This window comes from Vanellus vanellus, assembly GCF_965231255.1.
Source record: "Vanellus vanellus genome assembly, chromosome: 6".
Lineage (NCBI taxonomy): Eukaryota > Metazoa > Chordata > Aves > Charadriiformes > Charadriidae > Vanellus > Vanellus vanellus.
The window spans coordinates 4,522,131-4,535,415 of record NC_138911.1 but is presented as its reverse complement, the minus strand read 5'-3'; the positions used below and the strand labels follow the sequence as shown (position 1 = coordinate 4,535,415).

General features: G+C 42.3%; 1 protein-coding gene across 1 annotated transcript in view; it reads right to left on the bottom strand.

Annotated features, from left to right (window-relative positions):
- NAV2 (neuron navigator 2) overlaps nt 1-13,285 on the bottom strand; it is a 179,556-nt gene that overhangs the window by 105,583 nt on the left and 60,688 nt on the right. The window contains exons 7-10 of the mRNA XM_082484750.1: nt 11,890-12,988; nt 8,977-9,089; nt 5,319-5,427; nt 2,970-3,359 (exon numbers count right to left, since the gene is read on the bottom strand). Coding sequence (XP_082340876.1) covers nt 2,970-3,359; nt 5,319-5,427; nt 8,977-9,089; nt 11,890-12,988 — 1,711 coding nt within the window. The remainder of the gene's footprint in view (nt 1-2,969; nt 3,360-5,318; nt 5,428-8,976; nt 9,090-11,889; nt 12,989-13,285) is intronic.

Here is a 13,285-nt window from a genome sequence, read left to right as displayed (position 1 = left end):
TTACTGCCAAAGTCCCTTTGTCATTCAGTCAATGCTTCAGCCCCCGCAATAAGACCGCTCCTTACCTTTGATCCACCCCCTTGAAGACTTTCTTAGTTTAAGAGAGATTTTCTGCCCGTTTGGAAAAGATACTCTTTCTAACCCTATGAAAGCAATGCCGGTGTCTGCCAGAGCTCTGCTTGGGCAGTTATTAGAGGCCAAACGAAACTTCCCATGACCCGGTACATTTCAGAGAAAGCATCAGGATCACAGGGCTAAAATAGTTTATCTTGGCTATTGGATTTATTTTGGCTGTAACAAATATTTTGGCTTCCTTCCCGATCAGTTTGCCAATGAAAACACAGATCCGAGGTTTTCAGACTGCAGGCTTGTAGCAATTCTGAAAAATGACAAAGTGAAACACATACCAGCTAATAAAGAGCTATTCATGCTATAAATGCCCTCTTGTGCTGACTGTAACTCAGCTTCTGGAAATATCGGGCCTGTTCGCCTCAACGTTCATCTCGGAGATTTGTTCTGCAGCTAAGTCGCACGGATGCCTTCTTTACAAGCAACGTCTCCGATTTCTACGCGGTGTATTATTCCTCTCCCACGAAGACGCAAGGCTATCCTATTCTTTTATTATTGGGATTAAACCGACCTTGGGGAAGATAACTCATCGAACAGGCTACCAAAACATCTGTTCACGCCGGAGATGGCAATCCAGTATTATTAGTTGTCAGTGAGATTCATCAAAGGTAATTTTTTTTTTTTTTTATCTGCCTCCATTGATATTGGAGATTTATCCAATGCTGTTACTGCAATTTAATACCGCTACACTCCCTTCTCGGGGAATCCACACACACGATTACTCTCCGCAGCCTATGTAACCCCAACATTGTGGGGCTGCTTTTGGGAACACCCCCCTCAAATGCCCACTGGTGCAGCAACGAGAAGATCTCCAAACACCCCAATCTCCAAACCCTGCCCCCAACCTGGAAATGGAGCTGGACCTTTCTGACGATGGATTGACCTACAATACAGATTCTGCCCTCGGAACTTAGTCAATGACTACAACAGTGCTATATAAATCAATAAAACCAGCTCACATTATTTAGCGAAATAGGCTTTTGTAGCTAAAGGCAAAAGATGTGGAAAAGGAAGAGACATTTGTACACATAATGACTTGTCCGAAGAACTTTAAATTGAGATCTCAGTTATCAATCCGTGCCTGGTTGTATGAGTAAATATTGAAAGTTATCCCCCTCCTTTAATAACTAGTTGGAAATAGGAGTTGGGTACTCGGTTAAAGATGTTCCAATGCTCAAGGTTAGGAGTGAGCTGATGTGGACTATGTAACTCTTCTGCTAAATGCTATATTCACCATTCTTGGTATTATTCTTGGTATATAACTCGCTGCTTTGGTGACAGAGGTACCAACTAGCAAAAACGTTTTATTACATTATTAGTCCCTTCGACCCAGAATCTAAAGCCCACTCTTGTATTTTCAGACGATGGAGACTTCCATTTCTTTTTTTTACCCTACAGGATGACACAGAAATGGAAATGATACACAGAGATGCCCCAAGCCACAAATTTCTCTGGAAATATCGTTCATAAACTCAACAGCTTCCTTATTTCCTTTTCCTCAACCTGGAATCTGAACTTTATACACTAAGTAAAAGATCTGCAAAGTCTGGGGCTCCTCTAGGACACGAGCAGCAGAAGCCTGCCCTGACACAATTCTGCCAGGGACACTTCTCCACTCGTACTCCAGGTGTTTCATAGAAACCATGGTGCTACTCAGACACTATTTTCTTCACTTCTAGGCCAAAATTACAGCCATGAAATTGAATGAAAAGCAATACCTATTAACACAGTAAACATTGCAAACCTCACATATAAGCTGATTTATTTGAGCAAAACACCAGGCTCTTTAGTAATATGATGCATTATTAATGCAGCAACAGCTATTGGTGATTTATCCAAAATAGAATTATACACTATTTTTAGCATCAGCTTCTTTACTATATGCTTCCCCAACAAAGATTAAAAATAAAGTGTCTGACTTTTCAAAAAGGACAGCGTGAAAACATCCAAATATTCACAACGGACTGAATGGAGATTTCCAGATTGCATAACTTAACTGGTTAAGCTGGATTCCAACTTTCTATTTCAGTAAGAGACACTAAATCTTCCAAATAAGCCAACGCCACAAGCAATGTCACTTATAAAAAAAATGACAGAAAAGCAAAGGATGTAAGGTGGTCAGACAGGGAAAAGGCCGCCACAAAAATAAATATGCCACTTACATCTCAACGATCAGTTTTAACATCAATATAGTGCTGATGTATTTGAGTTACGAAAAAATGACTGTGCTTTCTAGAAAAAATTGAAAATGGACATATTGAATTGAATACCGACTTTGGAGGAAAGCGCAAATGCTTTTTCCAGACAAGGCAGAGGTAAAATGTTGATGTAAAACCTTGTTAATAATTGGCTGTCAGTTCATATTTCTGCACACTGACTCGTTCTTTAGATTTGATTTTGCGCGTACAACTATTTTACCCTACACAGAGGTGTAATCTCATTTCCTTCCAGTGAACTGTCCCCTACAAGTTCAGACAGCAAAAGGGCTCAGTCGCGGTACAGAAAATGCCCCACTCTCTCCATCTTGTGGGCATAAATGGGCGTTGCAGCACGTGTTTGACTCGACCACAATGAATTCTTCAGTCAGGAAAACACGTAAGCGTGTGCACGAGTATGTTTGTATACGGCAATATTTTTTTAACACGCACTTAAAACTTAAATCATGCGCTTAAACCCTCCTGAGTAAACGAACTGTGCCTCCAAATGCTTTTTCAAACCAGCAGAATATCTTTGGGGATTTTTTTTTTTTCTCCAAATAATAGTGGGAATACAGCGTCATTAAACGTAATGCAAGTATCACATGAAGTATAGTATTTAAGAGGAAAAGTAAAGGCACTGACCCACTCGTGATGTCATCAGCTCTGATATTCTTGCCCAGCACATCCCCATCGCTCATATAGCCGGTGGCATCCATGGCGATGCCTTCCAGATCGATTTCGTCGCTTCCCTTGTCCGAGATGTCCACGTGGCAGACGCTGCTACCGCGGGACGTGAGCTGCCTCCGCAAAGGTGCCGAGTACATGTAACGTCCCGACTCGGTGTTGATGAAGCGGCTGGCGTTCCCTCGCGGAGGATACCCGTTTCCCATCGATGGAGCGTCGCCTGCCTGCAGGCGGGGGCTGGACTGCCCCAGTCTCCACGATAAAGGGGTCGGTCGACCCGTCAAGCTGAGGATGCTGCGGCCGCTTATCTCCGTAGTGACGTTGGTGTCAAAGGTGGTTTCCAATGTGCTTAAAAAAATAAAAAATAAAAAAAATAAATGCAATGCATTTGCTGGAACATGGCCTGCTATACAGAGGATCCTGAGATTTCGGGTGACTGCAAGACCTTACACCCTGAACTCTCACCAAGTTACAGATTGTAACAGCACTAAACCAAAATTTACCTGCTACAACGCCTTGAGAGAGTTAGGTCCATTCCTCCAACACTGTTCTTAAATCACGATACTCTTGCACCCAGGCCACCAAGTGTTCAACGTCTATGTAAGACTTAAGCAGGAACTTTTTAATGGATTATCCACAGTATCAGAGCAGAACTTTTCCATCTTTCATTATATATAACCCTCTCATACCGTGGTTTTGCCACTCTAGGCAAAGGAGCAGGAGATTAAGTTGACTAAAGGAAAACCAACTGAAGTACTATTTTTCTGATACATTTTCTTTTTTTTTTTGGCTGTATTCATGAAAATCCTAATACTCTGGAGACATATCCCGCACCAAGATGGTAGCGGTGGCTATTTTTACACCGAGGAAAAGATTAAATGAAAAAAAAAAAAATAAGAAAAGCCAAACAAATTTATTTTTCAAAATATATTTTATATATTCATGAATCAAAACATTGATAATATTTATACAGAGCTCCGGCTGCAAAAGCATTTTAGCTTACAGTCCGGAAATGCAGTTTTTGACTAGCGTCAGCTATATGAAATCTTCCATTTCTCACACCTGAGGCCGTGAATATGTTGCATCCCTTCCAGCAGTAACGCTGGCACGGGCTGCGACCACTTATCTCCGTAGTGACACCGGTGTCAAAAGTATTTTCCAGTGTGCTTAAAAAAAAAAATAAAATGAGCGCCTTTGATTAAATGTAGACTGCTAACTGGAACCTTAAAAATGGGACTGCTACACCATGAGATTTCAGGTGATGTGTACAGATCGCACTATAACCCCACACCGAACACTCGCAGCTCAGTTGCGGCTAATTTAGTCGCAGCTAATCCGCAGCTTCTTTTACCCCCGTGAACTCCCCTTTTCCTTTCCTGCTCGACTAACACAGTGTTATTTCTTTCTTTACTGGGGATACTTGTTAAAATAAGCAGCACTGTACTCTTCGCAATGTAATGTTACTCATAGGCTGCAAAAACCTATGTATCGGTTAATATCGTAATTAAACCATAATAAGCTGTTGCATTAACTGAAATTTGAAAAGAAAAACAGCAGCTTTGTAAGCTCTGCCTTACTTTTAGATACAAAGCCAAAACATAAAGCGTTCCCCCAACGAACCCCGTTAGGGCTGCAGTCCATAAAGCGCTGAGCATTAAGTAGGACCCCGACCTCGTTAGGGCCAAAGGGCTTATTCTCCCGAGCCGCCTGTTCAGCACTGAAAACGTCTGAGTCACGGAATGTTTAAATGTAGTAACGGTCTTTGTTTATTTAGAGCATATTTTAAATATCGCCGAAGATTTCCAAGCGCTGCTTTACAAAGCAAAAGCGGTTATATACACGGGTGACTAATAATATTAGAAAAATCTGTTTGTCCAAAAGATTGGTCAGGAATTCAAGTTATGCACTTGATAAAGTGGGTCAAGCACGGTTCACCTGCTTATTTAAACAAAATACTACACATAGGGGGAGAGGGGTGTAATGCACTGAAGTTGTTCAAGAGAAGGATGAAGAAACATTTTAAACTGTAACCTCTATTCAAACATTACCTAACCCATTTAACAAGCACCGATTATTCTCCACCTTTGATTCTATATACAACCTACCGCCCACCAATTACTCATTACACATCTCAATAAACACTGGACGCTATTCAGAATCTGCGCTTTAAAGACAAAAACTACAAGATCAGTATCTTCCACTGTCAGCGTTGATCATTTTTCAAGGATCCAACCCAGCCAGATCTACGAGGCGTAAAGTAAGAGCACGATCATTTCCATTTTCCTATTAACAAAGTCACGGCATTACCTGTGAGTGACCTGGGTTCCCCGTAAACTGGACATCGTTTCCTCTAAGTTCTGTCGAAGATCGGCAATGTTTTTCACAGTTCGCAACCGCCGAGTTTCTGGATCCTCTCCTAAACCGTTAGAAAGGATAAGGCAGGACATAGCACGTTACTCAGCCATCACTTCTGCCTGAATCTGACTCAAACATATTTTTTTCCTGACTTTCTGTTATTTGAGACTCTCAACTGATTACGAAGGAGATACCGCTCCCCTACGGAAGGCACCTGCCATTGCCACAGCCGGAGTGAGGATCAGCTCTGTACTGTAACTTTAGTTCACAGGCTGCCTCCGCACCAGATGTTTCTGTATTGTCATTTCCCCGCATGACCCAATTTAAATTCTGGTTAACTTTCAACCTCATTAGAAGATATACTCCATCAATACCACCCTTTCCATCTCATATATTGACACAATTAAATCAACCCGACGCAGCCAATTTCTGCAATGCTGTACTTTCACTAGACCTTCTTTTTCCCATTTTAAATAAATCTCATTCTACAACAGCAGCTTTCCAATAAAGTAAACTGTGTTGACTGGGTGCTCCATCCTGAGCGATGTTTTAGGTAAAATAACAAAAGTTTTTGCTTCTCCACAGCACAACGGTTATTGTTACTTAAACGTGCTACGTGACACGAAGTTGGAGGTGACTTTTACTTTCCCTGGCATTTAGAAATCCCGTTCTGTAAATACTCTGTTCTAAAATACTTTTATGTCCCTTTCTTTAACTCTAAAAGTAGAGCTTATATACATTAAAAAAGTCCTCCTAGTGCCTCAGCATAATCTGTTTTTATAAAATTAATAATTTAATTGGTGCCACAGCATAATTTATGGCCCCCAGCTGACGATTAAGAAATGCTTTGGTTGCTAACTCAGCTGAGCTTTATATAGTTAAACCTTCTAAGAGGTTGAAGAGAAGCGAATGTCTAAGTAGTGCCAACATATTCTTTGGAAGCTGCATGCTGAAACAGAAAACCTCCAAAAAGCCGTCACAAAACTTCTGCTGGGCAGAGACGGAAATGGTTTCACTCGAGAGGGTTTACAACTCACGACTAAAGAAAATACAACGGCACATTTTAAACTTTTCAAATTTTGTTGCCGCCCTCTCTGCCGGAGCGCGGCATTCGTAAGGGGCCGGGATACTGGTCACCCAGGCGATGGCTGGTTTCGGTGGCTCTCTGTATGCTACTGAAATCCGGAGTGTTGAGGAACGGATAAATAAGCTGTTGTTGGAACTTTCCACCTTCTTTGCTTTAAACCTCTTGCGTCTGAAAGATGCCAGGCTGGCGGCAGAGAAAACCCAAGTCGCATACTCTTGCCTCGAAGCAGCAGGAGCACAAACTACTCAGCAAAGCGCTGCAGCCCCGACTACGGGGAACGCTCCGGGGAGGGGAAGATGGACCTTAACGTTTACAGTCATTAGCCTTTCTGAGACAAACAGCAATGGCTCAGGTAGCGCCCGCGTTAGCAATTTTTTTTTTTTTTTTTTTTAAATGGGTCTCTGCTCCCTGGGAAATAATCTCCCTGAGATACAATTCGCTCAGGCCAAATGGTCAAACAATTATGGTGTGGCTGGATGGGAAATAGCTGCCTAACAAGACTGATTCCTTGAGCCAACGGGTCTCTGGGACAGAAAACATTTTCTACCCTCATGGATCTACAAATTTTTGCAGTAAAGAACATTAAATATTTACAGGCCTTTAGCCTACCAGAGGTCACGGTGCTCTTTTACAGATCATTTCTCTCATAGCTATGAAGGCAAACGGTAGGTAACTTCTTAAGAGAACATACGTGAGACAAGGTAAACCAATTTCTATTGAGATCACTCTTACGCTTAAATTGATAGCAAATTTTCACTTAAATGACATTCAGTGGCTTAAATTATAAGTATACTTAGGAGGCAGCCATTGGATAGTGCCCCTAGAACCTAATTAGTAAATCACTTTGCTCTTCACGAACAGGCAGGATCATTAAACTCTTCAGCTTCCGGTTTTCCCTACTTATACTCTCTTTTGTTCTATATATGGTTTTAAAGTCAAAGCATCGATAGCTGCTATGAAGGGAGAGAAGAAGTCTGCCCCTTATTTCTTCTAATTTATTTGGTTTGAGGGACCGTTTTGTTTTGTTTGCTCCTTTTCCCCTAAGACCCCGTTGGGGGCTGCTGTCTCGGCGGGGTTTGGCTGCACACAGCTGGGGTTTGCATCTCCATTGTTTGAGGTTGCCAGCTGCCTCCCATTTTTGGATCCCCCAAACTTACATATTCTACTTGAATAATAGTTTGTATTTACATAACATCTGTCATTAAAGACTGAAGACCTTTTGTTCTCCGTAAACAGTTCAGTTGACAGGCTGAACTACATCTAGGCTAGGCAAGATGATGATTAAGAGGTAATACCAAAAAAGTTTAAGCAGCTGGACGCTCCGCCGTTCTTACTTTGAACTGGCTCTCATATTTAAATATGAACCCAAAAACGTTCTCAGGGATTTTGTCCCTCGTGCCATTTATTTGCCTTTTAAATATTTAATCCACCTATCCAGAAATCGCGCGCACAGATACGCTCATTTATGCATTCCTGCAGCCCTCTTCCTCACCAGTGACTCTGCCTTTGCCATCAGCGTACGCGCACGCAGGTAGAAACGCGGCGTTGACAGAATGTGTAATGCAGTATGAAATTAATCCGATTGTGCAACTTTCAGCCACGTGATTTTTCCAAGCAGCACGGTCAGTTGCAAAACTCCCATTAAACTGGAGGACACGAAAACTCAGTAGGTGAAAAAACCTGAGATACTCTCCCGATGAGATATACCGCAACAGTATGCGGAAAGCAAAGTCATAGGCACTGCTGAAACTGGAATAGGTGGACACTTGACAGTGACTTTAAAACCACATTTTAGATCTCTAGTAGAATAACGGTTGCTAAAAATTGCTCTGTTACATTGATAAGCTTAAAAATTATTGCTAATTATCATCTACTCCTTACAACAGCAGGAATTATAGCTAAACATGAAGCACTTCCTAATTTAGACTGCTAGTATCCTAATTACAATCAGTTTCAGCTTCTGTATGCTGGACGCAGTAAACTGTAGTTGGGGTTTTGGTCTCCTATTGCCGTAAGGCCACTTCTCAAACTGATCAGATTCACGCGAGTGAATACTGAGATTCCTCCAAACCTTTAAAGAAACCAAAACATCGAGGAAATTAACTTAATCTCTTCTGAAGCAAAGTTTTAAAAGGTAAAAAATATACATATCAAATGTTCGGGAATACTTAGGATCCTTATATCTTATCTAAGATGCTTAGGATCCTTATAGCTTAATCCTAAAAGGTGCCACACATCTAGAAAAACATTAAGAACCCAGAATTCCTAATGATTTCAAGCAATCTGAGGGGCACGCCATTGCGCAGAACTTGAGCATCTAGCATTCAGATCATCGACCCCTGGTTTCCATTGCTGAAGAGCCGAAAGAAATACCATAACTAATGAGAACTAAAGCATTAGCAATAAACCCAAATTAACCCACCCCTCCGCCCCCCCTTCCCCCGCAAAGAGGGAGCTCCGGAATTCAAACTTGCTTTAGCCCGTTCTTATTTAACCAGACCGCAGTCATGTTGGACGACGTACCTGAGAGGTCTTCGAGAGCAGGCTGTCCAGTTTTGACATAAAGAGCAGAATCCATGCTGACCCCTCCTGTGCTGGCCTCGGCTGTTACGTTCCCTTCGTTGTCTGTCTGCGATCTGGAAGGCAAAACAAAATAGAGATGTGCCGTCACTCTCCGTCAAAAGTATCTCAGGTATACCAACTAGACAATCGCACCCGCCATCAGCCGCTCCGGCCCTCTCTCCAGGACGGACCGGCAGACTGGTTTTACATAATTCATTAGTCCCATGTTGAACTACGTCCTAGAAATGGAAACAAGCACTCAGCTGTAAAAAATAAAAAATTCATAGTCACAGATAGGCTTCACAGCTCTGCAGACAGGGTCTTAAGACACTTGGATTCCCAGCTAAATTTTAATTATCTATAACATCAGTTGTTGTGGCTAATCTGATCCTCTCTAGTAAAGTCTGTATTGCATAAATATAAAGCAGGTAGTGCGTGATGACACGTTACGCTCCCGCTAGTTTCCCTTCAATAACTAACAAAGTCACTAATTTACACTTGAAAATAAGTGACTGGGTAAAACCAACTTCACACTGCAGTTTATTGTCTGACATTGTGGCTGTCAGGTAATGAAAGGTGATGTCGTACGAATCCATTGTCAGATTTGAATAATATTTCTTGACTCGTTTTGTTTTATCAGTTGCACTATGTTTTGCTCGTGGACCCACATCATCAAGCGGCCGGAATTTCTGGCCACAGGCTAAGTGCCATACAAAAGTGAAGACACACAGGGAATTACCATGGCAATGTTCTTAATTTCAGTCAAACCTATATGAAACGTAGAACAATTTCTCATGTCTTTTACTTAAAACAAACAAACAAACAAACATTAAGTTTATAGGCTTATTAAGTCTATGGGTCTAGGTTAAAGTGACCTTAACTGATAGAAAAACCCTGAGACTACTACTGCAAAGCATTATGCAGATTCAAAAAGGCGTCTTGGTAGTACATTTATAGTAACACTATACGTTAGCCTAGCAAATCAATGCAATTTGACTTTTCGCGTTCTTTTTAAAGCCAGCAAGATTACACAGTTCAGCCTTTTTTCCTCCACTGCTGAAAAGTAAAGACTATTTTCTCGATTTCAAAACACTTTCTCCAGCTGCCAATAGGTAGTTTCATTACTGGTTTTTGTAAAAAGTCCAACAAATACTGCCTAGAGTTTATCAGTACGTTTAGATTATAGAAAACATACGGGTTGCATCTGCTTTTATGCTTTAGATGATGATTTCTATAATCATTCTAAGATGAACACCAAAGTAGAGTGTTTTTTACTTTATCTTTTGATAGGACATTGTAGTGATAAACTTAACAACCCAAAGCATCATGAACACATTTTTGCAGGTTACGAGGGACAAACAAAAAAGCAATCAGTTTGCACTCACAATCTTCTATTAAACTCTGGGTTAAAATAGTACAAACTGCACTGGCAAACTTGAACTCAAAACAAATCTCCAAAAATTACTAGTAGTAGGTCCCACCTTCAGCCAAAGATGCAACAATAACGCTCATGTATGTAGATGAACGCAAGAGCAAGGGAAATCCTTAACGCGTACTATCAATACAAGTTTTAGTCAGATGAATTGTTCCCATCTGGTTCTTTTTCATGTGACCGCATCCCAGAAGGACACCTGACATTTTATTCCATACGCACAGGCAGAACACTCAAGGGGTCGGAAGACTCAAGGGTCGCTCTTCTCATATTGTGCTCCTACATGCCTTTGGCATCGCTCTCCCTTCAGGTTAATTCCATTTACACTCGCTTTTATTTAAAAAACGGGGCCAACCATTTCTTACACTACGTCTGCCAAGGGATTAAAGGCGAAAATGTGCATAAGGAGAACTGAAAAGTGATAGAAAAGGGTGACAAAGATGACCAAAGAGTGTGAACAGCATCTCTGCAAGTAAAAAAAACTGAACAGGCTAGGACACCTTAGCCTAGAAAAGACACATCTTAAGGGAGGGAAGGATATGATAGAGGTCTCTTAATTCACGAGCAGCAAGAAGATGACGAAGACAAAACAACCGGTTGCATTTGCTTCCTATGAAGGAATGAAGCGGTGTCAAAGGAAACTAGGAGGTGGCTGTCAAAACCAAAAATCCCACCATCTGACTCAGGAACTTCTTGCATCACGGTCAGGCTGGGGAATATGTCCTTAAGAAGCTTTGTTATTGATTTCCCTCTTGTTACGCTTCCCTACGTATCTTCTATTGCCACTGTTAAGCAGAAGATGATGGACTAGATGGAGGTTAGTTGTGACCCCATATGGCTGCTCTTCTGTTTATCTAATTCGGGGTTATTGCACGAAACAGCAGACTTTGTGCCTGACCTCGCCTACACTAAGGGATTTTTATTTTTATTTTGTTTTTTAAGATTTCCCATTACTGCTTAGAGCGAGGCAGCTCCGCCGCTGTTACCGCCCTTGAGAGAATGAGCGTGTGTACGTCCCTGCCCAAGGCAGGGGGGCTGGAACTCGATGATCTTTCAGGTCCCTTCCAATCCAAACCGTTCTATGATTCCATGTCATAAACTGGCATTGCTATAACTTTTAAAGCTACGATGCAGAAAACACACATAACCCACGCAGTACGAGAAAGGCAAGAGCAGTACCTGGTCAAGAAGGGGTTAGCGTTCCCATCTTAACTGTTAGTAGGGTGGGACGCAGCAATCAGTCACCCTCCTATCTATCACAACCTCTTATAAATCTTAGTCTGACGGCCTTCACCAACAATTTTCCTCTAAGTCGATACTGTTAAAGCCAGAAACTTTTACATGATGCGGCATTCATCTTTCTGCCTCACCCCCCCTGAAGGAGCGTCCAAAATCAATCCCCCTATCTCAGCATCACAGTCCCTCGGAGAGGCCTACCATACCTGTACATGAAGGGAGCTACTGTGGCCGTGTTCGGGTGGCTGTATTGCTGTTGGGGATGAGGTAGCTGAACACTCACGGTGTTGCTCCCTGTGGTGTGCGTCGTCGCGGCGGGCCCGTTGACAGCTTGGCTGCTGCTGCTGCTGTTGAGGCCTCCTACGCCTTTTCCTTCTGAGGAGGCTAGGCTGGACGAGGAGCTGGAATGCCTGCTGTCCAGCTGAGACTTCTGATGAGAGAGCCCCGAGCCGGCTTTCCCGCTGCGGCTTCTCTCGCCTTCCTTTGCAGGAACGGGGGCACTTGAGGCTTTCCCTGTGGTGGTTTTCATTCCTGGTTTTGGTATTCCACTGTGCGAAGGGGCAGAGGCCTCCTTCTTGGCACTGTTCAGCTTTCCTCCTTTAGGGATAAAGCTAGCAATCTTGGAGGACTTTTTTGGCATCTCTGTTGTCGCTAGTGCTGTCTGTTCTTCTTTTGGTTCCTCTTTCAGGTCCAGCTTTTCCGTGACAGAGGTTCTCTTCGCAATGTCTTTACTTTTATCCTTTTCCTTCTCTTTCTGTTTCTCTTTATCCTTCTCGTTACCCTTTGGAGAACTTTTCTTATTAGTTAGTGCCCGGCTAAAAGTCCTTTGTGCAATTCCCTTGAGTGCAATTTTGGGACTACTGGACATCGATCCCGGATTGTTCACATTCTGATTCGCGGCATCAATTTCCTCGCTTTCCTCAAAGCTGAGAAGCGTCTCGAGCTTTTCACAACTGTCGTCCCGAGAGCCCGGACACTCGAGCGTCGTCCCTCCTGCTTTGGAGCCTCCTTTGCTATTGAAGAGTTTTAATTTTTCAAGCATGGATTTTTGACCATTGGGAGTTGTTTTGGTGATTTCCGAGGGTGGCTTTGGAGGCTCCGTTACGGGCTGCTTTACGGACAACATGGAAGATGTAGCGGTGTGCTTAGCACTAAGGGACTTGCTGCGCCAAGGTTTGATAGCAGAGCTGGGCTGAGGGATGGCTGATGAGTTATTGCAAGTAACAGTACTGCTGCAGCTCTGAACTGAGGATGAGACATTTTCATTCATTCCTGTGGGCTGGAAGGCTGTACTGTCCGCAGGATCTGGAAAAAAAAAATATCAAAAAAAACAACCAAAAAAACCCAACACTGTAGTACCTGATATTATAGCTAGTCTGAGATTCTTTCTGCAATGAAACATGAGGAGCTTTACACTAACAACATTAAAAAGATAAACACATTAGTCTTTTCAACATCAGTATCGCTTAAGGAAAATAAAAGCCAGTTTTCTTTTCCTGCCCAGCAGAACAGCAACGAGCTCCTACTATGTAATTTACATTTACTTGCTGTTTCAAGAAAAAGAAAAGAGAATCTCCTCCAATTCAAACCAAAATGTGTTTT